The sequence below is a fragment of the Scyliorhinus torazame genome, chromosome 8, assembly GCF_047496885.1.
Source record: "Scyliorhinus torazame isolate Kashiwa2021f chromosome 8, sScyTor2.1, whole genome shotgun sequence".
NCBI lineage: Eukaryota > Metazoa > Chordata > Chondrichthyes > Carcharhiniformes > Scyliorhinidae > Scyliorhinus > Scyliorhinus torazame.
In genome coordinates, this window is record NC_092714.1 from 167,986,197 (window position 1) to 168,014,147 (window position 27,951).

General features: G+C 58.6%; 1 protein-coding gene across 1 annotated transcript in view; it reads left to right on the forward strand.

The window, feature by feature from the left end:
- The first annotated feature begins 2,327 nt into the window (after positions 1-2,327).
- LOC140428793 (uncharacterized) overlaps positions 2,328-27,951 on the forward strand; it is a 100,130-nt gene continuing 74,506 nt past the window's right edge. Inside the window, exons 1-2 of the mRNA XM_072515481.1 lie at positions 2,328-2,466; positions 2,565-2,725. Coding sequence (XP_072371582.1) covers positions 2,331-2,466; positions 2,565-2,725 — 297 coding nt within the window. The 5' untranslated portion in view covers positions 2,328-2,330. The remainder of the gene's footprint in view (positions 2,467-2,564; positions 2,726-27,951) is intronic.

A 27,951-nucleotide genomic window follows, 5' to 3' on the forward strand; every position in this document is an offset into this window, starting at 1 on the left:
TACCCATTGCACACTGAGATACCCAGTGAAATACCCACTCACAGAGTGAGATACCCAGTGAGATTCCACTGCACACAGTGAGATATCCAGTGAGATACCCACTGTACACAGTGAGATACCCAGTGAGATTCCACTGCACACAGTGAGATGCCGAGTGAGATACCCACTGCACACAGTGAGATACACACTGCACACAGTGAGATACACACTGCACACAGTGAGATACACAGTGAGATACACACTGCACACAGTGAGATACCCACTGCACACAGTGAGATACACACTGCACACAGTGAGATACGCACTGCACACAGTGAGATACGCACTGCACACAGTGAGATACGCACTGCACACAGTGAGATACGCACTGCACACAGTGAGATACGCACTGCACACAGTGAGATACGCACTGCACACAGTGAGATACGCACTGCACACGGAGATACGCACTGCACACGGAGATACGCACTGCACACGGAGATACGCACTGCACACGGAGATACGCACTGCACACTGTGAGATACGCACTGCACACTGTGAGATACGCACTGCACACTGTGAGATACGCACTGCACACTGTGAGATACGCACTGCACACTGTGAGATACGCACTGCACACTGTGAGATACGCACTGCACACTGTGAGATACGCACTGCACACTGTGAGATACGCACTGCACACTGTGAGATACGCACTGCACACTGTGAGATACGCACTGCACACTGTGAGATACGCACTGCACACTGTGAGATACGCACTGCACACTGTGAGATACGCACTGCACACTGTGAGATACGCACTGCACACTGTGAGATACGCACTGCACACTGTGAGATACGCACTGCACACTGTGAGATACGCACTGCACACTGTGAGATACGCACTGCACACTGTGAGATACGCACTGCACACTGTGAGATACGCACTGCACACTGTGAGATACGCACTGCACACTGTGAGATACGCACTGCACACTGTGAGATACGCACTGCACACTGAGATACGCACTGCACACTGAGATACGCACTGCACACTGTGAGATACGCACTGCACACTGTGAAATACGCACTGCACACTGAGATACGCACTGCACACTGAGATACGCACTGCACACTGAGATACGCACTGCACACTGTGAGATACGCACTGCACACTGTGAGATACGCACTGCACACTGTGAGATACGCACTGCACACTGTGAGATACGCACTGCACACTGAGATACGCACTGCACACTGTGAGATACGCACTGCACACTGTGAGATACGCACTGCACACTGTGAGATACGCACTGCACACTGTGAGATACGCACTGCACACTGAGATACGCACTGCACACTGAGATACGCACTGCACACTGAGATACGCACTGCACACTGAGATACGCACTGCACACTGAGATACGCACTGCACACTGAGATACGCACTGCACACTGAGATACGCACTGCACACTGAGATACGCACTGCACACTGAGATACGCACTGCACACTGAGATACGCACTGCACACTGAGATACGCACTGCACACTGAGATACGCACTGCACACTGTGAGATACGCACTGCATACTGTGAGATACGCACTGCACACTGTGAGATACGCACTGCACACTGTGAGATACGCACTGCACACTGTGAGATACGCACTGCACACTGTGAGATACGCACTGCACACTGTGAGATACACAGTAAATAGTGACATATGCAGTGGACACAGTGAGAAACACAGTACATACAGTGGTATACTCAGTGCACACCGGGAGGTACACAGTAAATACAGTGAGAGACACAGTGAGATACACAGTACATGGTGAGATATACAGTGCACACAGTGAGATACACAGTACATACAGTGAGATGCACAGTGCACACACAGTGTGATACACTGTACATACAGTGCTATACACAGTGAGATAAGCAGTGCACACATTGAGATATGCAGTGTACACAGGAAGATACCCTGTGCACACAGTGAGATACGCAGTCCACACAGTGAGGTACACACTACATACAGTAAGATACACAGTGCACACACAGTGCAATACACAGTACGTACAGTGCTATACACAGTGAGATAAGCAGTGCACACAGTGAGATATGTAGTGTATACAGGAAGATATCCTGTGCACAGAGTGAGATATGCAGTGTACACAGTAAGATACCGTGTGCACACACTGAGGTCCCCAGTTCCATGTGTATAAGTCTCAGTGTATGAGCGTCTGCTGCAAGTTTCTTAATCACCCTGGCAACCACTAAAATCCCAATGACCCTGTGCATAGAGGCAGGGCAGAACCAATCTGCAAGCTGCTTGTTCTAATTCTTGCACAACCATGAGTCTGGCTCTGTCTCATAATGACTTCCCAGTAATACCCAAATGGAGGAACGACGGAGTCAGATATGCTGTGATGCCTCCCACGATCAAAGGGTCTGCCAGAAATCCCTGCTCAGATTCCCAGCTGAAGAATAGTGAGTGTTGTTGGTTCCTCCTGAATCCCACCCAAAAGCAGACCTCCACTCATGTGGCGCAGCTAACCCCTGACATTATTCTCTTTTGTTATCCTCAGAGCTGCTTCACCAGTGGGCAGTGCTGTTCCTCCTCTCTGTCACGCCTGCCATCTCCTCAGTCAGAATATCAATAAGAGCCCAGTGTAAAGAGAGAGCCACACTGCCCTGCACAGCAACAAGACAGGAGCAACACAATTACAGAGCTGTCAGCTGGTATAAGGTAGGTGCCGGGACTCGAGTGAGAGGGGTTAATAAAGACCATAACGTGAGGGTGATGTTGGGGGAGTGTCGGGGAGTGAGGGTGATGTTGGGGGGAGTGTCTGGGAGTGAGGGTGATGTAGGGGGAGTGTCTGGGAGTCAGGGTGATGTTGGGGGGAGTGTCGGGGAGTGAGGGTGATGTTAGGGGGAGTGTCGGGGAGTGAGGGTGATGTTGGGGGGAGTGTCGGGGAGTGAGGGTGATGTTGGGGGGAGTGTCGGGGAGTGAGGGTGATGTTGGGGGGAGTGTCGGGGAGTGAGGGTGATGTTAGGGGGAGTGTCGGCGAGTGAGGGTGATGTTGGGGGAGTGTCGGGGAGTGAGGGTGATGTTGGGGGGAGTGTCGGGGAGTGAGGGTGATGTTAGGGGGAGTGTCGGGGAGTGAGGGTGATGTTGGGGGGGGGGGCAGTGTCTGGGAGTGAGAGTGATGTTGGGGGGGGAGTGTCTGGGAGTGAGGGTGATGTTGGGGGTAGTGTCTGGGAGTGAGGGTGATGTTGGGGGTAGTGTCTGGGAGTGAGAGTGATGTTGGGGGGGAGTGTCTGGGAGTGAGAGTGATGTTGGGGGGAGTGTCTGGGAATGAGGGTGATGTTGGGGGAGTGTCAGGGAGTGAGGGCGATGTTGGGGGGAGTGTCTGGGAGTGAGGGTGATGTTGGGGGGAGTGTCTGGGAGTGTGGGTGATGTTGGGAGATTGTCTGGGAGTGAGATTGCAGGGAGTGTCTGGGGGTGAGGGTGATGTTGGGGGAGTGTCTGGGAGTGAGGGCGATGTTGGGGGGAGTGTCTGGGAGTGAGGGTGATGTTGGGGGGAGTGTCTGGGAGTGAGGGTGATGTTGGGGGGTGTGTCTGGGAGTGAGGGTGATGTTGGGGGGTGTCGGGGAGTGAGGGTAATGTTGGGGGGTGTCGGGGAGTGAGGGTGATGTTGGTGGAGTGTTGGGGAGTGAAGATGAAGTTTGAGGGGAATGTCGGGGAGTGAGGGGGATGTTGGGGGGGGGGGGGAAGTGTCTGGGAGTGAGAGTGATGTTGTTGGAATGTCTGGGAGTGCGGATGATGTTGGGGGAGTGAGGGTGATGTTGTGGGGAGTGTTTGGGACTGAGGGTGATGTTGGGGGGAGAGCCGGGAGTGAGGCTGATGTTGGAGCAGTGTCTGGGAGTGAGGGTGATGTTGGGGGAGTGTCTGGGCGTGAGCGTGATGTTAGGGGGAGTGTCTGGGAGTGTGGGTGATGTTGGGGGGAGTGTCTGGGAGTGATGGTGATGTTGGGGGTAGTGTCTGGGAGAGAGGGTGATATTGGGGGGAGTGTCTGGGAGTGAGGGTGATGTTGGGGGGAGTGTCTCGGAGTGAGGATGAGGTTTGAGGGGAATGTCGGGGAGTGAGGGGGATGTTGGGGGGAGTGCCTGGGAGTGTGGGTGATGTTGGGGGGAGTGTTTGGGAGTGAGGGTGATGTTTGGGTGAGAGCCGGGAGTGAGGCTGATGTTGGAGCAGTGTCTGGGAGTGAGGGTGATGTTGGGGGAGTGTCTGGGAGTGAGGGTGACGTTGGAGGGAGTGTCTGGGAGTGTGGGTGACGTTGGGGGGAGTGTCGTGGAGTGAGGGTGATGTTGGTGGGACTGTCAGGGAGTTAGGGTGATGTTGGTGGAGTGTCGGGGAGTGTGGGTAATGCTGGGGGAGTGTCTGGGAGTGAGATTGCAGGGAGTGTCTGGGAGTGAGGGTGATGTTGGGGGAGTGTCTGGGAGTGAGGGTGATGTTGGGGGGAGTGTCTGGGAGTGAGGGTGATGTAGGGGGGAGTGTCTGGCAGTGAGGGTGATGTTGGGGGGAGTGTCTCGGAGTGAGGATGAGGTTTGAGGGGAATGTCGAGGAGTGAGGGGGATGTTGGGGGGAGTGTCTGGGAGTGAGGGTGATGTTGGCGGGAGTGTCTGGGAGTGAAGGTGATGTTGGGAGGAGTGTCTGGGAGTGAGGGTGATGTTGGGGGTTGTCGGGGAGTGAGGGTGATGTTGGGGGAGTGTTGGGGAGTGAGGATGAGGTTTGATGGGAATGTCAGGGAGTGAGGGGGATGTTGGGGGGGGGGGAAGTGTCTGGGAGTGAGGGTGATGATGGTGGAGTGTCGGGGAGTGAGTGTGATGTTGGGGGAACGTCGAGGAGTGAGGGTGATGTTGGGGGTAGTGTCTGGGAGTGAGGGTGACTTTGGGGTGATTGTCGGGGAGTGAGGGTGATGTTGGGGGTGTTGGGGAGTAAGGGTGATGTTGGGGGGAGTGTCGCGGAGATAGGGTGATGTTGGGGAGTGAGGGTGATGTTGCTGGGAGTGTCTGGGGGTGAGGATGATGTTGGGGGGAGTGTCTGGGAGGGAGGGTGTTGTTGGGTGGAGAGTCGGGAGTGAGGGTGATGTTGGGGGGAGTGTCTGGGAGTGAGTGTGATGTTGGGGGGAGTGTCTGGGAGTGAGGCTGATGTTGGGGGGAGTCTCGGGGAGTGAGGGTGATGTTGGGGGAGTGTCGGGTAGTGAGGATGATGTTGGGAGGAGTCTCGGGGAGTGAGGGTGATGTTGGGGGAGTGTCTGGGAGTGAGGATGATGTTGGGGGGAGTCTCGGGGAGTGAGGGTGATGTTGAGGGAGTGTCGGGTAGTGAGGATGATGTTGGGGGGAGTCTCGGGGAGTGAGAGTGATGTTGGGGGGAGTGTCTGGGAGTGAGGGTGATGTTGGGGGGAGAGTCGGGAGTGAGGGTGATGTTGGGGGAATGTCTGGGAGTGAGTGTGATGTTGGGGGAGTGTCTGGGACTTAGGGTGATGTTGGGGGGAGTGTCTGGGAGTGAGGGTGATGTTGGGGGGAGAGTCGGGAGTGAGGGTGATGTTGGGGAATGTCTGGGAGTGAGGGTGATGTTGGGGGGAGTGTCTGGGAGTGAGGGTGATGTTGGGGGAGTGTGGGTGATGTTGGGGGAGGGTCGGGGAGTGAGGGTGATGTTGGGGGAGTGTTTGGGAGTGAGGCTGATGTTGAGGGAAGACCCTGGAGTGAGGCTGATGTTGGGGGGCGTCTCGGGGAGTGAGGGTGATGTTGGGGGGCGTGTCGGGGAGTGAGGGTGATGTTGGAGGAGTGTCTGGGAGTGAGTGTGATGTTGGGGGAGTGTCTGGGCGTGAGCGTGATGTTGGGGGGAGTGTCTGGGAGTGTGGGTGATGTTCGGGGAGTGTGGGTGATGTTGGGGGAGTGTCGGGGAGTGAGGGTGATGTTGGGGGGAGTGTCTGGGAGTGAGTGTGATGTTGGGGGGAGTGTTTGGGAGTGAGGATGATGTTGGGGGGAGTGTCTGGGAGTGAGGGTGATGTTGGGGGAGTGTTTGGGAGTGAGGCTGATGTTGGGGGGAGTGTCGGGGAGTGGGTGTGATGTTGGGGGGGGTGGGTAGTGTCTGGGAGTGAGGGTGATGTTGTGGGGGAGTGTCTGGGAGTGGGTGTGATGTTGGGGGGGGCGGGGGGGGAGTGTCTGGGAGTGAGGGTGATGTTGGAGGGAGTGTCGTGGAGTGAGGGTGATGTTGGAGGAGTGTCTGGGAGTGAGTGTGATGTTGGGGGAGTGTCTGGGCGTGAGCGTGATGTTGGGGGGAGTGTCTGGGAGTGTGGGTGATGTTCGGGGAGTGTGGGTGATGTTGGGGGAGTGTCGGGGAGTGAGGGTGATGTTGGGGGGAGTGTCTGGGAGTGAGTGTGATGTTGGGGGGAGTGTTTGGGAGTGAGGATGATGTTGGGGGGAGTGTCTGGGAGTGAGGGTGATGTTGGGGGAGTGTTTGGGAGTGAGGCTGATGTTGGGGGGAGTGTCGGAGTGGGTGTGATGTTGGGGGGGGTGGGTAGTGTCTGGGAGTGAGGGTGATGTTGTGGGGGAGTGTCTGGGAGTGGGTGTGATGTTGGGGGGGGCGGGGGGGGGGAGTGTCTGGGAGTGAGGGTGATGTTGGAGGGAGTGTCGTGGAGTGAGGGTGATGTTGGGGGGAGTGTCGGGGAGTTAGGGTGATGTTGGTGGAGTGTCTGGGAGTGACGGCGATGTTGGGGGGTGTGTCTGGGAGTGAGGGTGATGTTGGCGGGAGTATCTGGGAGTGAGGGTGATGTTGGGGGAGTGTCTAGGAGTGAGATTGGAGGGAGTGTCTGGGAGTGAGGGTGATGTTGGGGGAGTGTCTGGGAGTGAGGGCGATGTAGGGGGGAGTGTCTGGGAGTGAGAGTGATGTTGGGGGAGTGTCTGGGAGTGAGATTGGAGGAAGTGTCTGGGAGTGAGGGCGATGTTGGGGCGTGTGTCTGGGAGTGAGGGTGATGTTGGGGGGAGTATCTGGGAGTGAGGTTGATGTTGGGGGGTGTCGGGGAATGAGGGTCATGTTGGGGGAGTGTTGGAGAGTGAGGATGAGGTTTGAGGGGAATGTCGGGGAGTGAGGGGGATGTTGGGGGGGGGCGGAAGTGTCTGGGAGTGTGGGTGATGTTGGGGGAGTGTCTGGGAGTGAGGGCGATGTTGGGGGAGTGTCTGGGAGTGAGAGTGATGTTGGGGGAGTGTTGGGGAGTGAGTGTGATGTTGGGGGAGTGTCGGGGAGTCAGGGTGATGTTGGGGGGAGTGTCGGGGTGTTAGGGTGATTTTGGGAGGAATGTCTAGGAGTGAATGTGATGTTGGGGGGAGTGTTTGGGGGTGAGTGTGATGTTGGGGGGGTGTTGGGGAGTGAGGGTGATGTTGGGGGTGTGTTGGGGAGTGAGGGTGATGTTGGGGGGAGTGTCTGGGAGTGAGGGTGATGTTTGGGCGAGTGTCTGGGAGTGAGGGTGTTGTTGGGGGGAGTGTCGGGAGTGAGAGTGATGTTGGGGGGCGTGTCGGGGAGTGAGGGTGATGTTGGGGGGAGGGTCTGGGAGTGAATGTGATGTTGGGGGAGTGTCTGGGAGTGTGGGTGATGTTGTGGGAGTGTGGGTGATGTTGGAGGAGTGTCGGGGAATGAGGGCGATGTTGGGGGGAGTCTTTGGGAGTGAGGGTGATGTTGTGGATTGTCTGGGCGTGAGCGTGATTTTGGGGGGAGTGTCTGGGAGTGAGTGTGATGTTGGAGGGAGTGTCTGGGAGTGTGGGTGACGTTGGGGGAGTGTCGTGGAGTGAGGCTGATGTTGGGGGGAGTGTCTGGGAGTCAGGGTGTTGTTGGGGGAGTGTCTGGGAGTGAGGGTGATGTTGGGGGAGAGTCGGGAGTGAGGGTGATGTTGGGAGGAGTGTCTGGGAGTGAGGCTGATGTTGGGGGGAGTCTCGGGGAGTCAGTGTGATGTTGTGGGGAGTGTCTGGGAGTGAGGGTGATGTTGGGGAGAGTGTCTGGGAGTGAGGGTGATGTTGGGGGGAGTGTCTGGGAGTGAGGCTGATGTTGGGGGGAGTCTCGGGGAGTCAGTGTGATGTTGTGGGGAGTGTCTGGGAGTGAGGTTGATGTTGGGGAGAGTGTCTGGGAGTGAGGGTGATGTTGGGGGGAGTGTCTGGGAGTGAGGGTGATGTTGGGGAGAGTGTCTGGGAGTGAGGGTGATGTTGGGGGGAGTGTCTGGGAGTGAGGGTGATGTTGGGGGCAGAGTCGGGAGTTACGGTTATGTTGTGGGGAGTGTCTGGGAGTGAGCGTGATGTTGTGGGTAGTGTCTGGGAGTGAGGGTGATGTTGGGGGGAGTGTCTGGGAGTGAGGGTGATGTTGGAGGAAGTGTCTGGGAGTGAGGGTGATGTTGGGGGGCGTGTCGGGGAGTGAGGGTGATGTTGGGAGGAGTGTCTGGGAGTGAGGCTGATGTTGGGGGGAGTCTCGGGGAGTCAGTGTGATGTTGTGGGGAGTGTCTGGGAGTGAGGGTGATGTTGGGGAGAGTGTCTGGGAGTGAGTGTGATGTTGGGGGAGTGTCTGGGCGTGAGCGTGATGTTGGGGGGAGTGTCTGGGAGTGTGGGTGATGTTCGGGGAGTGTGGGTGATGTTGGGGGAGTGTCGGGGAGTGAGGGTGATGTTGGGGGGAGTGTCTGGGAGTGAGTGTGATGTTGGGGGGAGTGTTTGGGAGTGAGGATGATGTTGGGGGGAGTGTCTGGGAGAGAGGGTGATATTGGGGGGAGTGTCTGGGAGTGAGGGTGATGTTGGGGGGAGTGTCTCGGAGTGAGGATGAGGTTTGAGGGGAATGTCGGGGAGTGAGGGGGATGTTGGGGGGAGTGCCTGGGAGTGTGGGTGATGTTGGGGGGAGTGTTTGGGAGTGAGGGTGATGTTTGGGTGAGAGCCGGGAGTGAGGCTGATGTTGGAGCAGTGTCTGGGAGTGAGGGTGATGTTGGGGGAGTGTCTGGGAGTGAGGGTGACGTTGGAGGGAGTGTCTGGGAGTGTGGGTGACGTTGGAGGGAGTGTCTGGGAGTGTGGGTGACGTTGGGGGGAGTGTCGTGGAGTGAGGGTGATGTTGGTGGGACTGTCAGGGAGTTAGGGTGATGTTGGTGGAGTGTCGGGGAGTGTGGGTAATGCTGGGGGAGTGTCTGGGAGTGAGATTGCAGGGAGTGTCTGGGAGTGAGGGTGATGTTGGGGGAGTGTCTGGGAGTGAGGGTGATGTTGGGGGGAGTGTCTGGGAGTGAGGGTGATGTAGGGGGGAGTGTCTGGCAGTGAGGGTGATGTTGGGGGGAGTGTCTCGGAGTGAGGATGAGGTTTGAGGGGAATGTCGAGGAGTGAGGGGGATGTTGGGGGGAGTGTCTGGGAGTGAGGGTGATGTTGGCGGGAGTGTCTGGGAGTGAAGGTGATGTTGGGAGGAGTGTCTGGGAGTGAGGGTGATGTTGGGGGTTGTCGGGGAGTGAGGGTGATGTTGGGGGAGTGTTGGGGAGTGAGGATGAGGTTTGATGGGAATGTCAGGGAGTGAGGGGGATGTTGGGGGGGGGGGGAAGTGTCTGGGAGTGAGGGTGATGATGGTGGAGTGTCGGGGAGTGAGTGTGATGTTGGGGGAACGTCGAGGAGTGAGGGTGATGTTGGGGGTAGTGTCTGGGAGTGAGGGTGACTTTGGGGTGATTGTCGGGGAGTGAGGGTGATGTTGGGGGTGTTGGGGAGTAAGGGTGATGTTGGGGGGAGTGTCGCGGAGATAGGGTGATGTTGGGGAGTGAGGGTGATGTTGCTGGGAGTGTCTGGGGGTGAGGATGATGTTGGGGGGAGTGTCTGGGAGGGAGGGTGTTGTTGGGTGGAGAGTCGGGAGTGAGGGTGATGTTGGGGGGAGTGTCTGGGAGTGAGTGTGATGTTGGGGGGAGTGTCTGGGAGTGAGGCTGATGTTGGGGGGAGTCTCGGGGAGTGAGGGTGATGTTGGGGGAGTGTCGGGTAGTGAGGATGATGTTGGGAGGAGTCTCGGGGAGTGAGGGTGATGTTGGGGGAGTGTCTGGGAGTGAGGATGATGTTGGGGGGAGTCTCGGGGAGTGAGGGTGATGTTGAGGGAGTGTCGGGTAGTGAGGATGATGTTGGGGGGAGTCTCGGGGAGTGAGAGTGATGTTGGGGGGAGTGTCTGGGAGTGAGGGTGATGTTCGGGGGAGAGTCGGGAGTGAGGGTGATGTTGGGGGAATGTCTGGGAGTGAGTGTGATGTTGGGGGAGTGTCTGGGACTTAGGGTGATGTTGGGGGGAGTGTCTGGGAGTGAGGGTGATGTTGGGGGGAGAGTCGGGAGTGAGGGTGATGTTGGGGAATGTCTGGGAGTGAGGGTGATGTTGGGGGGAGTGTCTGGGAGTGAGGGTGATGTTGGGGGAGTGTGGGTGATGTTGGGGGAGGGTCGGGGAGTGAGGGTGATGTTGGGGGAGTGTTTGGGAGTGAGGCTGATGTTGAGGGAAGACCCTGGAGTGAGGCTGATGTTGGGGGGCGTCTCGGGGAGTGAGGGTGATGTTGGGGGGCGTGTCGGGGAGTGAGGGTGATGTTGGAGGAGTGTCTGGGAGTGAGTGTGATGTTGGGGGAGTGTCTGGGCGTGAGCGTGATGTTGGGGGGAGTGTCTGGGAGTGTGGGTGATGTTCGGGGAGTGTGGGTGATGTTGGGGGAGTGTCGGGGAGTGAGGGTGATGTTGGGGGGAGTGTCTGGGAGTGAGTGTGATGTTGGGGGGAGTGTTTGGGAGTGAGGATGATGTTGGGGGGAGTGTCTGGGAGTGAGGGTGATGTTGGGGGAGTGTTTGGGAGTGAGGCTGATGTTGGGGGGAGTGTCGGGGAGTGGGTGTGATGTTGGGGGGGGTGGGTAGTGTCTGGGAGTGAGGGTGATGTTGTGGGGGAGTGTCTGGGAGTGGGTGTGATGTTGGGGGGGGCGGGGGGGGAGTGTCTGGGAGTGAGGGTGATGTTGGAGGGAGTGTCGTGGAGTGAGGGTGATGTTGGAGGAGTGTCTGGGAGTGAGTGTGATGTTGGGGGAGTGTCTGGGCGTGAGCGTGATGTTGGGGGGAGTGTCTGGGAGTGTGGGTGATGTTCGGGGAGTGTGGGTGATGTTGGGGGAGTGTCGGGGAGTGAGGGTGATGTTGGGGGGAGTGTCTGGGAGTGAGTGTGATGTTGGGGGGAGTGTTTGGGAGTGAGGATGATGTTGGGGGGAGTGTCTGGGAGTGAGGGTGATGTTGGGGGAGTGTTTGGGAGTGAGGCTGATGTTGGGGGGAGTGTCGGAGTGGGTGTGATGTTGGGGGGGGTGGGTAGTGTCTGGGAGTGAGGGTGATGTTGTGGGGGAGTGTCTGGGAGTGGGTGTGATGTTGGGGGGGGCGGGGGGGGGAGTGTCTGGGAGTGAGGGTGATGTTGGAGGGAGTGTCGTGGAGTGAGGGTGATGTTGGGGGGAGTGTCGGGGAGTTAGGGTGATGTTGGTGGAGTGTCTGGGAGTGACGGCGATGTTGGGGGGTGTGTCTGGGAGTGAGGGTGATGTTGGCGGGAGTATCTGGGAGTGAGGGTGATGTTGGGGGAGTGTCTAGGAGTGAGATTGGAGGGAGTGTCTGGGAGTGAGGGTGATGTTGGGGGAGTGTCTGGGAGTGAGGGCGATGTAGGGGGGAGTGTCTGGGAGTGAGAGTGATGTTGGGGGAGTGTCTGGGAGTGAGATTGGAGGAAGTGTCTGGGAGTGAGGGCGATGTTGGGGCGTGTGTCTGGGAGTGAGAGTGATGTTGGGGGGAGTATCTGGGAGTGAGGTTGATGTTGGGGGGTGTCGGGGAATGAGGGTCATGTTGGGGGAGTGTTGGAGAGTGAGGATGAGGTTTGAGGGGAATGTCGGGGAGTGAGGGGGATGTTGGGGGGGGGCGGAAGTGTCTGGGAGTGTGGGTGATGTTGGGGGAGTGTCTGGGAGTGAGGGCGATGTTGGGGGAGTGTCTGGGAGTGAGAGTGATGTTGGGGGAGTGTTGGGGAGTGAGTGTGATGTTGGGGGAGTGTCGGGGAGTCAGGGTGATGTTGGGGGGAGTGTCGGGGTGTTAGGGTGATTTTGGGAGGAATGTCTAGGAGTGAATGTGATGTTGGGGGGAGTGTTTGGGGGTGAGTGTGATGTTGGGGGGGTGTTGGGGAGTGAGGGTGATGTTGGGGGTGTGTTGGGGAGTGAGGGTGATGTTGGGGGGAGTGTCTGGGAGTGAGGGTGATGTTTGGGCGAGTGTCTGGGAGTGAGGGTGTTGTTGGGGGGAGTGTCGGGAGTGAGAGTGATGTTGGGGGGCGTGTCGGGGAGTGAGGGTGATGTTGGGGGGAGGGTCTGGGAGTGAATGTGATGTTGGGGGAGTGTCTGGGAGTGTGGGTGATGTTGTGGGAGTGTGGGTGATGTTGGAGGAGTGTCGGGGAATGAGGGCGATGTTGGGGGGAGTCTTTGGGAGTGAGGGTGATGTTGTGGATTGTCTGGGCGTGAGCGTGATTTTGGGGGGAGTGTCTGGGAGTGAGTGTGATGTTGGAGGGAGTGTCTGGGAGTGTGGGTGACGTTGGGGGAGTGTCGTGGAGTGAGGCTGATGTTGGGGGGAGTGTCTGGGAGTCAGGGTGTTGTTGGGGGAGTGTCTGGGAGTGAGGGTGATGTTGGGGGAGAGTCGGGAGTGAGGGTGATGTTGGGAGGAGTGTCTGGGAGTGAGGCTGATGTTGGGGGGAGTCTCGGGGAGTCAGTGTGATGTTGTGGGGAGTGTCTGGGAGTGAGGGTGATGTTGGGGAGAGTGTCTGGGAGTGAGGGTGATGTTGGGGGGAGTGTCTGGGAGTGAGGCTGATGTTGGGGGGAGTCTCGGGGAGTCAGTGTGATGTTGTGGGGAGTGTCTGGGAGTGAGGTTGATGTTGGGGAGAGTGTCTGGGAGTGAGGGTGATGTTGGGGGGAGTGTCTGGGAGTGAGGGTGATGTTGGGGAGAGTGTCTGGGAGTGAGGGTGATGTTGGGGGGAGTGTCTGGGAGTGAGGGTGATGTTGGGGGCAGAGTCGGGAGTTACGGTTATGTTGTGGGGAGTGTCTGGGAGTGAGCGTGATGTTGTGGGTAGTGTCTGGGAGTGAGGGTGATGTTGGGGGGAGTGTCTGGGAGTGAGGGTGATGTTGGAGGAAGTGTCTGGGAGTGAGGGTGATGTTGGGGGGCGTGTCGGGGAGTGAGGGTGATGTTGGGAGGAGTGTCTGGGAGTGAGGCTGATGTTGGGGGGAGTCTCGGGGAGTCAGTGTGATGTTGTGGGGAGTGTCTGGGAGTGAGGGTGATGTTGGGGAGAGTGTCTGGGAGTGAGGGTGATGTTGGGGGGAGTGTCTGGGAGTGAGGCTGATGTTGGGGGGAGTCTCGGGGAGTCAGTGTGATGTTGAGGGGAGTGTCTGGGAGTGAGGGTGATGTTGGGGAGAGTGTCTGGGAGTGAGGGTGATGTTGGGGGGAGTGTCTGGGAGTGAGGGTGATGTTGGGGGCAGAGTCGAGAGTTACGGTTATGTTGTGGGGAGTGTCTGGGAGTGAGCGTGATGTTGTATGTAGTGTCTGGGAGTGAGGGTGATGTTGGGGGGAGTGTCTGGGAGTGAGGGTGATGTTGGAGGGAGTGTCTGGGAGTGAGGGTGTTGTTGGGGGGCGTGTCGGGGAGTGAGGCTGATGTTGGGGGGAGTGTCTGGGAGTGAGGCTGATATTGGGGGGAGTCTCGGGGAGTGAGGGTGATGTTGTGGGGAGTGCCTGGGAGCGAGGATGATGTTGGGGGGAGTGTCTGGGAGTGAGGGTGATGTTGGGGGGAGTGTCTGGGAGTGAGGGTGATGTTGGGGGGAGTGTCTGGGAGTGAGGGTGTTGTTGGGGGGAGAGGCGGGAGTGAGGGTGATGTTGGGGGGCGCGTCGAGGAGTGTGGGTGATGTTGGGGGGAGTGTCGGGGAGTTAGGGTGATGCTGGGAGTGTCTGGGGGTGAGGGAAGTGTTATGAGGAGTGTCTGGGAGTGGGGATGAAGATGGAGGAGTGTCGGGGAGTGAGGGTGATGTTGGGGGGAGTGTCTGGGAGTGAGGATGATGTTGTGGGGAGAGTCGGGGAGTGAGGGTGTTGTTTGGGGGAGATTCGGGAGAGAGGGTCATGTTGGGGGAGTGTTGGGGAGTGAGGATGAGGTTTGAGGGGAATGTCGGGGAGTGAGGGGGATGTTGGGGGGGGCGGAAGTGTCTGGGAGTGTGGGTGATGTTGGGGGAGTGTCTGGGAGTGAGGGCGATGTTGGGGGAGTGTCTGGGAGTGAGAGTGATATTGGGGGAGTGTTGGGGAGTGAGTGTGATGTTGGGGGAGTGTCGGGGAGTCAGGGTGATGTTGGGGGGAGTGTCGGGGAGTTAGGGTGATGTTGGGAGGAGTGTCTAGGAGTGAATGTGATGTTGGGGGGAGTGTTTGGGGGTGAGTGTGATGTTGGGGGTGTGTTGGGGAGTGAGGGTGATGTTGGGGGGAGTGTCTGGGAGTGAGGGTGATGTTTGGGCGAGTGTCTGGGAGTGAGGGTGTTGTTGGGGGGAGTGTCGGGAGTGAGGGTGATGTTGGGGGGCGTGTCGGGGAGTGAGGGTGATGTTGGGGGAGTGTCTGGGAGTGTGGGTGATGTTGTGGGAGTGTGGGTGATGTTGGAGGAGTGTCGGGGAATGAGGGTGATGTTGGGGGAGTCTTTGGGAGTGAGGGTGATGTTGGGGAGTGTCTGGGCGTGAGCATGATTTTGGGGGAAGTGTCTGGGAGTGAGTGTCATGTTGGAGGGAGTGTCTGGGAGTGTGGGTGACGTTGGGGGAGTGTCGTGGAGTGAGGGTGATGTTGGAGGGAGTGTCTGGGAGTCAGGGTGTTGTTGGGGGAGTGTCTGGGAGTGAGGGAGATGTTGGAGGGAGTGTCTGGGAGTCAGGGTGTTGTTGGGGGGAGAGTCGGGAGTGAGGGTGATGTTGGGGGGAGTGTCTGGGAGTGAGGCTGATGTTGGGGGGAGTCTCGGGGAGTGAGGGTGATGTTGTGGGGAGTGTCTGGGAGTGAGGGTGATGTTGGGGAGAGTGTCTGGGAGTGAGGATGATGTTGGGGGGAGTGTCTGGGAGTGAGGGTGATGTTGGGGGGAGAGTCGGAAGTTACAGTTATGTTGTGGGGAGTGTCTGGGAGTGTAGGTGATGTTGTGGGGAGTGTCTGGGAGTGAGGGTGATGTTGGGGGGAGTGTCTGGGAGTGAGGGTGATGTTGGAGGGAGTGTCTGGGAGTGAGGGTGATGTTGGGGGGAGTGTCTGGGACTAAGGCTGATATTGGGAGGAGTCTCGGGGAGTGAGGGTGATGTTGTGGGGAGTGCCTGGGAGCGAGGATGATGTTGGGGGGAGTGTCTGGGAGTGAGGCTGATGTTGGGGGGAGTGTCTGGGAGTGAGGCTGATATTGGGGGCGTCTCGGGGAGTGAGGGTGATGTTGTGGGGAGTGCCTGGGAGCGAGGATGATGTTGGGGGGAGTGTCTGGGAGTGAGGGTGATGTTGGGGGAGTGTCTGGGAGTGAGGGTGTTGTTGCAGGGAGAGGCGGGAGTGAGGGTGATGGTGGGGGGCGCGTCAGGGAGTGTGGGTGATGTTGGGGGGGGTGTCGGGGAGTTAGGGTGATGCTGGGAGTGCCTGGGGGTGAGGGAAGTGTTATGAGGAGTGTCTGGGAGTGGGGATGAAGATGGAGGAGTGTCGGGGAGTGAGGGTGATGTTGGGGGGAGTGTCTGGGAGTGAGGATGATGTTGTGGGGAGAGTCGGGGAGTGAGGGTGTTGTTAGGGGGAGATTCGGGAGTGAGGGTGATGTTGGGGGGAGAGTCGGGAGTTACAGTTATGTTGTGGGGAGTGTCTGGGAGTGAGGATGATGTTGTGGGGAGTGTCTGGGAGTGAGGGTGATGTTGGGGGGAGTGTCTGGGAGTGAGGGTGATGTTGGAGGGAGTGTCTGGGAGTGAGGGTGATGTTGGAGGGAGTGTCTGGGAGTGTGGGTGACCTTGGGGGTAGTGTCGGGGAGTGAGGGTGATGTTGGGGGGAGTGTCGGGGAGTTAGGGTGATATTGGTGGAGTGTCAGGGAGTGAGATTGCTGGGAGTGTCTGGGAGTGAGGGTGATGTTGGGGGAGTGTCTGGGAGTGAGCGTGATGTTGGGAGAGTGTCTGGGAGTGAGGGTGATGTTGGGGGGAGTGTCTGGGAGTGAAGGTGATGTTGGGGGGGGTGCGGAGTGTCTGGGAGTGAGGGCGATGTTGGGGGGAGTGTATGGGAGTGAGGTTGACGTTGGGAAGTGAGGATGAAGTTGGGGGAGTGTTGGGGAGTGAGGATGAGGTTTGAGGGGAATGTCGGGGAGTGAGGGGGATGTTGGGGCTGTTGGGGAGTGAGGTTGATGTTGGGGGGAGTGTCGGGGAGTTAGGCTGATGTTGGGGGTTTTGGGGAGTGAGGGTGATGTTGGGGGGAGTTTCTGGGAGTGAGGGTGATGTTGCTGGGAGTGTCTGGTGGTGAGGGAAGTGTTGTGAGGAGTGTCTGGGAGTGGGGATGAAGATGGAGGAGTGTCGGGGAGTGAGGGTGATGTTGGGGGGAGTGTCTGGGAGTGAGGATGATGTTGTGGGGAGAGTCGGGGAGTGAGGGTGTTGTTAGGGGGAGATTCGGGAGTGAGGGTCATGTTGGGGGAGTGTTGGGGAGTGAGGATGAGGTTTGAGGGGAATGTCGGGGAGTGAGGGGGATGTTGGGGGGGGCGGAAGTGTCTGGGAGTGTGGGTGATGTTGGGGGAGTGTCTGGGAGTGAGGGCTATGTTGGGGGAGTGTCTGGGAGTGAGAGTGATATTGGGGGAGTGTTGGGGAGTGAGTGTGATGTTGGGGGAGTGTCGGGGAGTCAGGGTGATGTTGGGGGGAGTGTCGGGGAGTTAGAGTGATGTTGGGAGCAGTGTCTAGGAGTGAATGTGATGTTGGGGGGAGTGTTTGGGGGTGAGTGTGATGTTGGGGGTGTGTTGGGGAGTGAGGGTGATGTTGGGGGGAGTGTCTGGGAGTGAGGATGATGTTTGGGCGAGTGTCGGGGAGTGAGGGTGATGTTGGGGGAGTGTCTGGGAGTGTGGGTGATGTTGTGGGAGTGTGGGTGATGTTGGAGGAGTGTCGGGGAATGAGGGTGATGTTGGGGGGAGTGTCTGGGAGTGAGGGTGATGTTTGGGCGAGTGTCTGGGAGTGAGGGTGTTGTTGGGGAGAGTGTCGGGAGTGAGGGTGATGTTGGGGGGCGTGTCGGGGAGTGAGGGTGATGTTGGGGGAGTGTCTGGGAGTGTGGGTGATGTTGTGGGAGTGTGGGTGATGTTGGAGGAGTGTCGGGGAATGAGGGTGATGTTGGGGGGAGTCTTTGGGAGTGGGGGTGATGTTGGGGAGTGTCTGTGCGTGAGCGTGATTTTGGGGGAAGTGTCTGGGAGTGAGTGTGATGTTGGAGGGAGTGTCTGGGAGTGTGGGTGACGTTGGGGGAGTGTCGTGGAGTGAGGGTGATGGAGGGAGTGTCTGGGAGTCAGGATGTTGTTGGGGGAGTGTCTGGGAGTGAGGGTGATGTTGGAGGGAGTGTCTGGGAGTCAGGGTGTTGTTGGGGGGAGAGTCGGGAGTGAGGGTGATGTTGGGGGGAGTGTTTGGGAGTGAGGCTGATGTTGGGGGGAGTCTCGGGGAGTGAGGGTGATGTTGTGGGGAGTGTCTGGGAGTGAGGGTGATGTTGGGGAGAGTGTCTGGGAGTGAGGGTGATGTTGGGGGGGAGAGTCGGGAGTTACAGTTATGTTGTGGGGAGTGTCTGGGAGTGAGGGTGATGTTGGGGGGAGTGTCTGGGAGTGAGGGTGATGTTGGAGGGAGTGTCTGGGAGTGAGGGTGATGTTGGGGGGAGTGTCTGGGAGTGAGGCTGATATTGGGGGGAGTCTCGGGGAGTGAGGGTGATGTTGTGGGGAGTGCCTGGGAGCGAGGATGATGTTGGGGGGAGTGTCTGGGAGTGAGGCTGATGTTGGGGGGAGTGTCTGGGAGTGAGGCTGATATTGGGGGCGTCTCGGGGAGTGAGGGTGATGTTGTGGGGAGTGCCTGGGAGCGAGGATGATGTTGTGGGGAGTGCCTGGGAGCGAGGATGATGTTGGGGGGAGTGTCTGGGAGTGAGGGTGATGTTGGGGGGAGTGTCTGGGAGTGAGGGTGTTGCTGCAGGGAGAGGCGGGAGTGAGGGTGATGGTGGGGGGCGCGTCAGGGAGTGTGGGTGATGTTGGGGGGAGTGTCGGGGAGTTAGGGTGATGCTGGGAGTGTCTGGGGGTGAGGGAAGTGTTATGAGGAGTGTCTGGGAGTGGGGATGAAGATGGAGGAGTGTCGGGGAGTGAGGGTGATGTTGGGGGGAGTGTCTGGGAGTGAGGGTATTGTTAGGGGGAGATTCGGGAGTGAGGGTGATGTTGGGGGGAGAGTCGGGAGTTACGGTTATGTTGTGGGGAGTGTCTGGGAGTGAGGGTGATGTTGTGGGGAGTGTCTGGGAGTGAGGGTGATGTTGGGGGGAGTGTCTGGAAGTGAGGGTGATGTTGGAGGGAGTGTCTGGGAGTGAGGGTGATGTTGGAGGGAGTGTCTGGGAGTGTGGGTGACCTTGGGGGGAGTGTCGGGGAGTGAGGGTGGTGTTGGGGGGAGTGTCGGGGAGTTAGGGTGATATTGGTGGAGTGTCAGGGAGTGAGATTGCTGGGAGTGTCTGGGAGTGAGAGTGATGTTGGGGGAGTGTCTGGGAGTGAGCGTGATGTTGGGAGAGTGTCTGGGAGTGAGGGTGATGTTGGGGGGAGTGTCTGGGAGTGAAGGTGATGTTGGGGGGGGTGCGGAGTGTCTGGGAGTGAGGGCGATGTTGGGGGGAGTGTCTGGGAGTGAGGGTGATGTTGGGGAGAGTGTATGGGAGTGAGGTTGACGTTGGGGAGTGAGGATGAAGTTGGGGGAGTGTTGGGGAGTGAGGATGAGGTTTGAGGGGAATGTCGGGGAGTGAGGGGGATGTTGGGGCTGTTGGGGAGTGAGGTTGATGTTGGGGGGAGTGTCGGGGAGTTAGGCTGATGTTGGGGGTTTTGGGGAGTGAGGGTGATGTTGGGGGGAGTTTCTGGGAGTGAGGGTGATGTTGCTGGGAGTGTCTGGGGGTGAGGGAAGTGTTGTGAGGAGTGTCTGGGAGTGGGGATGAAGATGGAGGAGTGTCGGGGAGTGAGGGTGATGTTGGGGGGAGTGTCTGGGAGTGAGGATGATGTTGTGGGGAGAGTCGGGGAGTGAGGGTGTTGTTAGGGGGAGATTCGGGAGTGAGGGTCATGTTGGGGGAGTGTTGGGGAGTTAGGATGAGGTTTGAGGGGAATGTCGGGGAGTGAGGGGGATGTTGGGGGGGGCGGAAGTGTCTGGGAGTGTGGGTGATGTTGGGGGAGTGTCTGGGAGTGAGGGCGATGTTGGGGGAGTGTCTGGGAGTGAGAGTGATATTGGGGGAGTGTTGGGGAGTGAGTGTGATGTTGGGGGAGTGTCGGGGAGTCAGGGTGATGTTGGGGGGAGTGTCGGGGAGTTAGGGTGATGTTGGGAGGAGTGTCTAGGAGTGAATGTGATGTTGGGGGGAGTGTTTGGGGGTGAGTGTGATGTTGGGGGTGTGTTGGGGAGTGAGGGTGATGTTGGGGGGAGTGTCTGGGAGTGAGGGTGATGTTTGGGCGAGTGTCTGGGAGTGAGGGTGTTGTTGGGGGGAGTGTCGGGAGTGAGGGTGATGTTGGGGGGCGTGTCGGGGAGTGAGGGTGATGTTGGGGGAGTGTCTGGGAGTGTGGGTGATGTTGTGGGAGTGTGGGTGATGTTGGAGGAGTGTCGGGGAATGAGGGTGATGTTGGGGGGAGTCTTTGGGAGTGGGGGTGATGTTGGGGAGTGTCTGGGCGTGAGCGTGATTTTGGGGGAAGTGTCTGGGAGTGAGTGTGATGTTGGAGGGAGTGTCTGGGAGTGTGGTTGACGTTGGGAAGTGAGGATGAAGTTGGGGGAGTGTTGGGGAGTGAGGATGAGGTTTGAGGGGAATGTCGGGGAGTGAGGGGGATGTTGGGGCTGTTGGGGAGTGAGGTTGATGTTGGGGGGAGTGTCGGGGAGTTAGGCTGATGTTGGGGGTTTTGGGGAGTGAGGGTGATGTTGGGGGGAGTTTCTGGGAGTGAGGGTGATGTTGCTGGGAGTGTCTGGGGGTGAGGGAAGTGTTGTGAGGAGTGTCTGGGAGTGGGGATGAAGATGGAGGAGTGTCGGGGAGTGAGGGTGATGTTGGGGGTGTGTCTGGGAGTGAGGATGATGTTGTGGGGAGAGTCGGGGAGTGAGGGTGTTGTTAGGGGGAGATTCGGGAGTGAGGGTCATGTTGGGGGAGTGTTGGGGAGTGAGGATGAGGTTTGAGGGGAATGTCGGGGAGTGAGGGGGATGTTGGGGGGGGCGGAAGTGTCTGGGAGTGTGGGTGATGTTGGGGGAGTGTCTGGGAGTGAGGGCGATGTTGGGGGAGTGTCTGGGAGTGAGAGTGATATTGGGGGAGTGTTGGGGAGTGAGTGTGATGTTGGGGGAGTGTCGGGGAGTCAGGGTGATGTTGGGGGGAGTGTCGGGGAGTTAGGGTGATGTTGGGAGGAGTTTCTAGGAGTGAATGTGATGTTGGGGGGAGTGTTTGGGGGTGAGTGTGATGTTGGGGGTGTGTTGGGGAGTGAGGGTGATGTTGGGGGGAGTGTCTGGGAGTGAGGGTGATGTTTGGGCGAGTGTCTGGGAGTGAGGGTGTTGTTGGGGGGAGTGTCTGGAGTGAGGGTGATGTTGGGGGGCGTGTCGGGGAGTGAGGGTGATGTTGGGGGAGTGTCTGGGAGTGTGGGTGATGTTGTGGGAGTGTGGGTGATGTTGGAGGAGTGTCGGGGAATGAGGGTGATGTTGGGGGGAGTCTTTGGGAGTGGGGGTGATGTTGGGGAGTGTCTGGGCGTGAGCGTGATTTTGGGGGAAGTGTCTGGGAGTGAGTGTGATGTTGGAGGGAGTGTCTGGGAGTGTGGGTGACGTTGGGGGAGTGTCGTGGAGTGAGGGTGATGGAGGGAGTGTCTGGGAGTCAGGGTGTTGTTGGGGGAGTGTCTGGGAGTGAGGGTGATGTTGGAGGGAGTGTCTGGGAGTCAGGGTGTTGTTGGGGGGAGAGTCGGGAGTGAGGGTGATGTTGGGGGAGTGTCGGGGAGTGAGTGTGATGTTGGGGGAGTGTCGGGGAGTGAGGGTGATGTTGGGGGGAGTGTCTGGGAGTGAGGGTGTTGTTGGGGGGAGTGTCGGGAGTGAGGGTGATGTTGTGGGGCGTGTCGGGGAGTGTGGGTGATGTTAAGGGAGTGTGGGTGATGTTGGAGGAGTGTCGGGGAATGAGGGTGATGTTGGGGTGAGTGTCGGGGAGTTAGGGTGATGTTGGTGGAGTGTCTGGGAGTGTGTGTGATGTTGGGGGAGTGTCGGGGAGTGAGGGTGTTGTTGGGGCGAGTGTCTGGGAGTGAATGTGATGTTGGGGGGGGGGGGGGGGGGGGGAGTGTCAGGGAGTGAGGGTGTTGTTGGGGGGTGTGTCGGGAGTGAGGGTGATGTTGGGGTGAGTGTCGGGGAGTTAGGGTGATGTTGGTGGAGTGTCTGGGAGTGTGTGTGATGTTGGGGGAGTGTCGGGGAGTGAGTGTGATGTTGGGGGAGTGTCTGGGAGTGAGGGTGATGTTGCGGGGGAGTGCCGGGAGTGATGCTAATGTTGGGGGGAGTCTCGGGGTGTGAGGGTGATGTTGGGGAGAGTGTCTGGGAGTGAGAGTGATGTTGGGGGGAGTGCCTGGGAGTGAGGGTGTTGTTGGGGGAGAGTCGGGAGTGAGGGTGATGTTGTGGGGCGTGTCGGGGAGTGTGGGTGATGTTGGGGGAGTGTGGGTGATGTTGGAGGAGTGTCGGGGAATGAGGGTGATGTTGGGGTGAGTGTCGGGGAGTTAGGGTGATGTTGGTGGAGTGTCAGGGAGTGAGATTGCTGGGAGTGTCTGGGAGTGAGAGTGATGTTGGGGGAGTGTCTGGGAGTGAGCGTGATGTTGGGAGAGTGTCTGGGAGTGAGGGTGATGTTGGGGGGAGTGTCTGGGAGTGAAGGTGATGTTGGGGGGGGTGCGGAGTGTCTGGGAGTGAGGGCGATGTTGGGGGGAGTGTCTGGGAGTGAGGGTGATGTTGGGGAGAGTGTATGGGAGTGAGGTTGACGTTGGGGAGTGAGGATGAAGTTGGGGGAGTGTTGGGGAGTGAGGATGAGGTTTGAGGGGAATGTCGGGGAGTGAGGGGGATGTTGGGGCTGTTGGGGAGTGAGGTTGATGTTGGGGGGAGTGTCGGGGAGTTAGGCTGATGTTGGGGGTTTTGGGGAGTGAGGGTGATGTTGGGGGGAGTTTCTGGGAGTGAGGGTGATGTTGCTGGGAGTGTCTGGGGGTGAGGGAAGTGTTGTGAGGAGTGTCTGGGAGTGGGGATGAAGATGGAGGAGTGTCGGGGAGTGAGGGTGATGTTGGGGGGAGTGTCTGGGAGTGAGGATGATGTTGTGGGGAGAGTCGGGGAGTGAGGGTGTTGTTAGGGGGAGATTCGGGAGTGAGGGTCATGTTGGGGGAGTGTTGGGGAGTTAGGATGAGGTTTGAGGGGAATGTCGGGGAGTGAGGGGGATGTTGGGGGGGGCGGAAGTGTCTGGGAGTGTGGGTGATGTTGGGGGAGTGTCTGGGAGTGAGGGCGATGTTGGGGGAGTGTCTGGGAGTGAGAGTGATATTGGGGGAGTGTTGGGGAGTGAGTGTGATGTTGGGGGAGTGTCGGGGAGTCAGGGTGATGTTGGGGGGAGTGTCGGGGAGTTAGGGTGATGTTGGGAGGAGTGTCTAGGAGTGAATGTGATGTTGGGGGGAGTGTTTGGGGGTGAGTGTGATGTTGGGGGTGTGTTGGGGAGTGAGGGTGATGTTGGGGGGAGTGTCTGGGAGTGAGGGTGATGTTTGGGCGAGTGTCTGGGAGTGAGGGTGTTGTTGGGGGGAGTGTCGGGAGTGAGGGTGATGTTGGGGGGGCGTGTCGGAGAGTGAGGGTGATGTTGGGGGAGTGTCTGGGAGTGTGGGTGATGTTGTGGGAGTGTGGGTGATGTTGGAGGAGTGTCGGGGAATGAGGGTGATGTTGGGGGGAGTCTTTGGGAGTGGGGGTGATGTTGGGGAGTGTCTGGGCGTGAGCGTGATTTTGGGGGAAGTGTCTGGGAGTGAGTGTGATGTTGGAGGGAGTGTCTGGGAGTGTGGTTGACGTTGGGAAGTGAGGATGAAGTTGGGGGAGTGTTGGGGAGTGAGGATGAGGTTTGAGGGGAATGTCGGGGAGTGAGGGGGATGTTGGGGCTGTTGGGGAGTGAGGTTGATGTTGGGGGGAGTGTCGGGGAGTTAGGCTGATGTTGGGGGTTTTGGGGAGTGAGGGTGATGTTGGGGGGAGTTTCTGGGAGTGAGGGTGATGTTGCTGGGAGTGTCTGGGGGTGAGGGAAGTGTTGTGAGGAGTGTCTGGGAGTGGGGATGAAGATGGAGGAGTGTCGGGGAGTGAGGGTGATGTTGGGGGTGTGTCTGGGAGTGAGGATGATGTTGTGGGGAGAGTCGGGGAGTGAGGGTGTTGTTAGGGGGAGATTCGGGAGTGAGGGTCATGTTGGGGGAGTGTTGGGGAGTGAGGATGAGGTTTGAGGGGAATGTCGGGGAGTGAGGGGGATGTTGGGGGGGGCGGAAGTGTCTGGGAGTGTGGGTGATGTTGGGGGAGTGTCTGGGAGTGAGGGCGATGTTGGGGGAGTGTCTGGGAGTGAGAGTGATATTGGGGGAGTGTTGGGGAGTGAGTGTGATGTTGGGGGAGTGTCGGGGAGTTAGGGTGATGTTGGGAGGAGTTTCTAGGAGTGAATGTGATGTTGGGGGGAGTGTTTGGGGGTGAGTGTGATGTTGGGGGTGTGTTGGGGAGTGAGGGTGATGTTGGGGGGAGTGTCTGGGAGTGAGGGTGATGTTTGGGCGAGTGTCTGGGAGTGAGGGTGTTGTTGGGGGGAGTGTCTGGAGTGAGGGTGATGTTGGGGGGCGTGTCGGGGAGTGAGGGTGATGTTGGGGGAGTGTCTGGGAGTGTGGGTGATGTTGTGGGAGTGTGGGTGATGTTGGAGGAGTGTCGGGGAATGAGGGTGATGTTGGGGGGAGTCTTTGGGAGTGGGGGTGATGTTGGGGAGTGTCTGGGCGTGAGCGTGATTTTGGGGGAAGTGTCTGGGAGTGAGTGTGATGTTGGAGGGAGTGTCTGGGAGTGTGGGTGACGTTGGTGGAGTGTCGTGGAGTGAGGGTGATGGAGGGAGTGTCTGGGAGTCAGGGTGTTGTTGGGGGAGTGTCTGGGAGTGAGGGTGATGTTGGAGGGAGTGTCTGGGAGTCAGGGTGTTGTTGGGGGGAGAGTCGGGAGTGAGGGTGATGTTGGGGGAGTGTCGGGGAGTGAGTGTGATGTTGGGGGAGTGTCGGGGAGTGAGGGTGATGTTGGGGGGAGTGTCTGGGAGTGAGGGTGTTGTTGGGGGGAGTGTCGGGAGTGAGGGTGATGTTGTGGGGCGTGTCGGGGAGTGTGGGTGATGTTAAGGGAGTGTGGGTGATGTTGGAGGAGTGTCGGGGAATGAGGGTGATGTTGGGGTGAGTGTCGGGGAGTTAGGGTGATGTTGGTGGAGTGTCTGGGAGTGTGTGTGATGTTGGGGGAGTGTCGGGGAGTGAGGGTGTTGTTGGGGCGAGTGTCTGGGAGTGAATGTGATGTTGGGGGGGGGGGGGGGGAGTGTCAGGGAGTGAGGGTGTTGTTGGGGGGTGTGTCGGGAGTGAGGGTGATGTTGGGGTGAGTGTCGGGGAGTTAGGGTGATGTTGGTGGAGTGTCTGGGAGTGTGTGTGATGTTGGGGGAGTGTCGGGGAGTGAGTGTGATGTTGGGGGAGTGTCTGGGAGTGAGGGTGATGTTGCGGGGGAGTGCCGGGAGTGATGCTAATGTTGGGGGGAGTCTCGGGGTGTGAGGGTGATGTTGGGGAGAGTGTCTGGGAGTGAGAGTGATGTTGGGGGGAGTGCCTGGGAGTGAGGGTGTTGTTGGGGGAGAGTCGGGAGTGAGGGTGATGTTGTGGGGCGTGTCGGGGAGTGTGGGTGATGTTGGGGGAGTGTGGGTGATGTTGGAGGAGTGTCGGGGAATGAGGGTGATGTTGGGGTGAGTGTCGGGGAGTTAGGGTGATGTTGGTGGAGTGTCTGGGAGTGTGTGTGATGTTGGGGGAATGTCGGGGAGTAAGGGTGTTGTTGGGGCGAGTGTCTGGGAGTGAATGTGATGTTGGGGGGGGTGTGTCTGGGAGTGAGGGTATTGTTGGGGGGAGTGTCGGGAGTGAGGGTGATGTAGGGGCGAGTGTCTGGGAGTGAGGGTGTTGTTGGGGGGAGTGTCGGGAGTGAGGGTGATGTTGGGGGGCGTGTCGGGGAGTGAGGGTGATGTTGGGGGGAGTGTCGGGAGTGAGGGTGATGTTGGGGGGCGTGTCGGGGCGTGTGCGTGATGTTGGGGGGAGTGTCTGGGAGTGAATGTGATGTTGGGGGAGTGTCTGGGAGTGTGGGTGATGTTGGGGGAATGTGGGTGATGTTGGAGGAGTGTCGGGGAATGAGGGTGATGTTGGGGGGAGTGTCTGGGAGTGTGGGTGATGTTGGGGGAAGTATCTGGGGGTGAGGGTGATGTTGGGGGGAAGAGCCGGGAGTGAGGCTGATGTTGGGGGGAGTGTCGGGGAGTGAGGGTGATGTTGGAGGAGTGTCTGGGAGTGAGGGTGATGTTGGGGAGTGTCTGGGCGTGAGCGTGATGTTGGGGGGAGTGTCTGGGAGTGAGGGTGATGTTGGAGGGAGTGTCTGGGAGTGAGGGTGATGTTGGGGAGAGTGTATGGGAGTGAGGTTGACGTTGGGGAGTGAGGATGAAGTTGGGGGAGTGTTGGGGAGTGAGGATGAGGTTTGAGGGGAATGTCGGGGAGTGAGGGGGATGTTGGGGCTGTTGGAGTGAGGTTGATGTTGGGGGGAGTGTCGGGGAGTTAGGCTGATGTTGGGGGTTTTGGGGAGTGAGGGTGATGTTGGGGGGAGTTTCTGGGAGTGAGGGTGATGTTGCTGGGAGTGTCTGGGGGTGAGGGAAGTGTTGTGAGGAGTGTCTGGGAGTGGGGATTGTAGCGCACAATGACTCACGAGAGACAAGACGTGATGAAGTCGATCCAGGCTTTATTAAGCGATGTTTGTCCCCAGCAGCTCAGCAATAGAATGAAGCTGCGGGGAGAAGCTCGGGATCTTTTACTCCATCTTCAGGGCGGAGCCAGGAGTCGGTAGCCTTCCAGGACCCGGGATCTGTCAGCCAATAGCATCTCGGCTTCACAGTCCCACATGACCCCTCATACATACCACCACAGGGATGATAGTGGAGGAGTGTCGGGGAGTGTGGATCATGTTGGAGGGAGTGTCTGGGAGCGAGGGTGATGTTGGGAAGAGTGTCTGGGAGTGAGGGTGATGTTGGGGGGAGTGTCTGGGAGTGAGGGTGTTGTTGGGGGGAGACTCGGGAGTGAGGGTGATGTTGTGGGGCGTGTCTGGGAGTGAGGGCGATGTTGGGGGGAGTGTCTGCGAGTGAGGGTGATGTTGGGGAGAGTGTATGGGAGTGAGGTTGACGTTGGGAAGTGAGGATGAAGTTGGGGGAGTGTTGGCGAGTGAGGATGAGGTTTGAGGGGAATGTCGGGGAGTGAGGGGGATGTTGGGGCTGTTGGGGAGTGAGGTTGATGTTGGGGGGAGTGTCGGGGAGTTAGGCTGATGTTGGGGGTTTTGGGGAGTGAGGGTGATGTTGGGGGGAGTTTCTGGGAGTGAGGGTGATGTTGCTGGGAGTGTCTGGGGGTGAGGGAAGTGTTGTGAGGAGTGTCTGGGAGTGGGGATGAAGATGGAGGAGTGTCGGGGAGTGAGGGTGATGTTGGGGGGAGTGTCTGGGAGTGAGGATGATGTTGTGGGGAGAGTCGGGGAGTGAGGGTGTTGTTAGGGGGAGATTCGGGAGTGAGGGTCATGTTTGGGGAGTGTTGGGGAGTGAGGATGAGGTTTGAGGGGAATGTCGGGGAGTGAGGGGGATGTTGGGGGGGGCGGAAGTGTCTGGGAGTGTGGGTGATGTTGGGGGAGTGTCTGGGAGTGAGGGCGATGTTGGGGGAGTGTCTGGGAGTGAGAGTGATATTGGGGGAGTGTTGGGGAGTGAGTGTGATGTTGGGGGAGTGTCGGGGAGTCAGGGTGATGTTGGGGGGAGTGTCGGGGAGTTAGGGTGATGTTGGGAGGAGTGTCTAGGAGTGAATGTGATGTTGGGGGGAGTGTTTGGGGGTGAGTGTGATGTTGGGGGTGTGTTGGGGAGTGAGGGTGATGTTGGGGGGAGTGTCTGGGAGTGAGGGTGATGTTTGGGCGAGTGTCTGGGAGTGAGGGTGTTGTTGGGGGGAGTGTCGGGAGTGAGGGTGATGTTGGGGGGCGTGTCGGGGAGTGAGGGTGATGTTGGGGGAGTGTCTGGGAGTGTGGGTGATGTTGTGGGAGTGTGGGTGATGTTGGAGGAGTGTCGGGGAATGAGGGTGATGTTGGGGGGAGTCTTTGGGAGTGGGGGTGATGTTGGGGAGTGTCTGGGCGTGAGCGTGATTTTGGGGGAAGTGTCTGGGAGTGAGTGTGATGTTGGAGGGAGTGTCTGGGAGTGTGGGTGACGTTGGGGGAGTGTCGGGGAGTGAGGGTGATGTTGGGGGGAGTGTTTGGGAGTGAGTGTGATGTTGGGGGGAGTCTCGGGGAGTGAGGGTGATGTTGTGGGGAGTGTCTGGGAGTGAGGGTGATGTTGGGGAGAGTGTCTGGGAGTGAGGGTGATGTTGGGGGGAGAGTCGGGAGTTACAGTTATGTTGTGGGGAGTGTCTGGGAGTGAGGGTGATGTTGGGGGGAGTGTCTGGGAGTGAGGGTGATGTTGGAG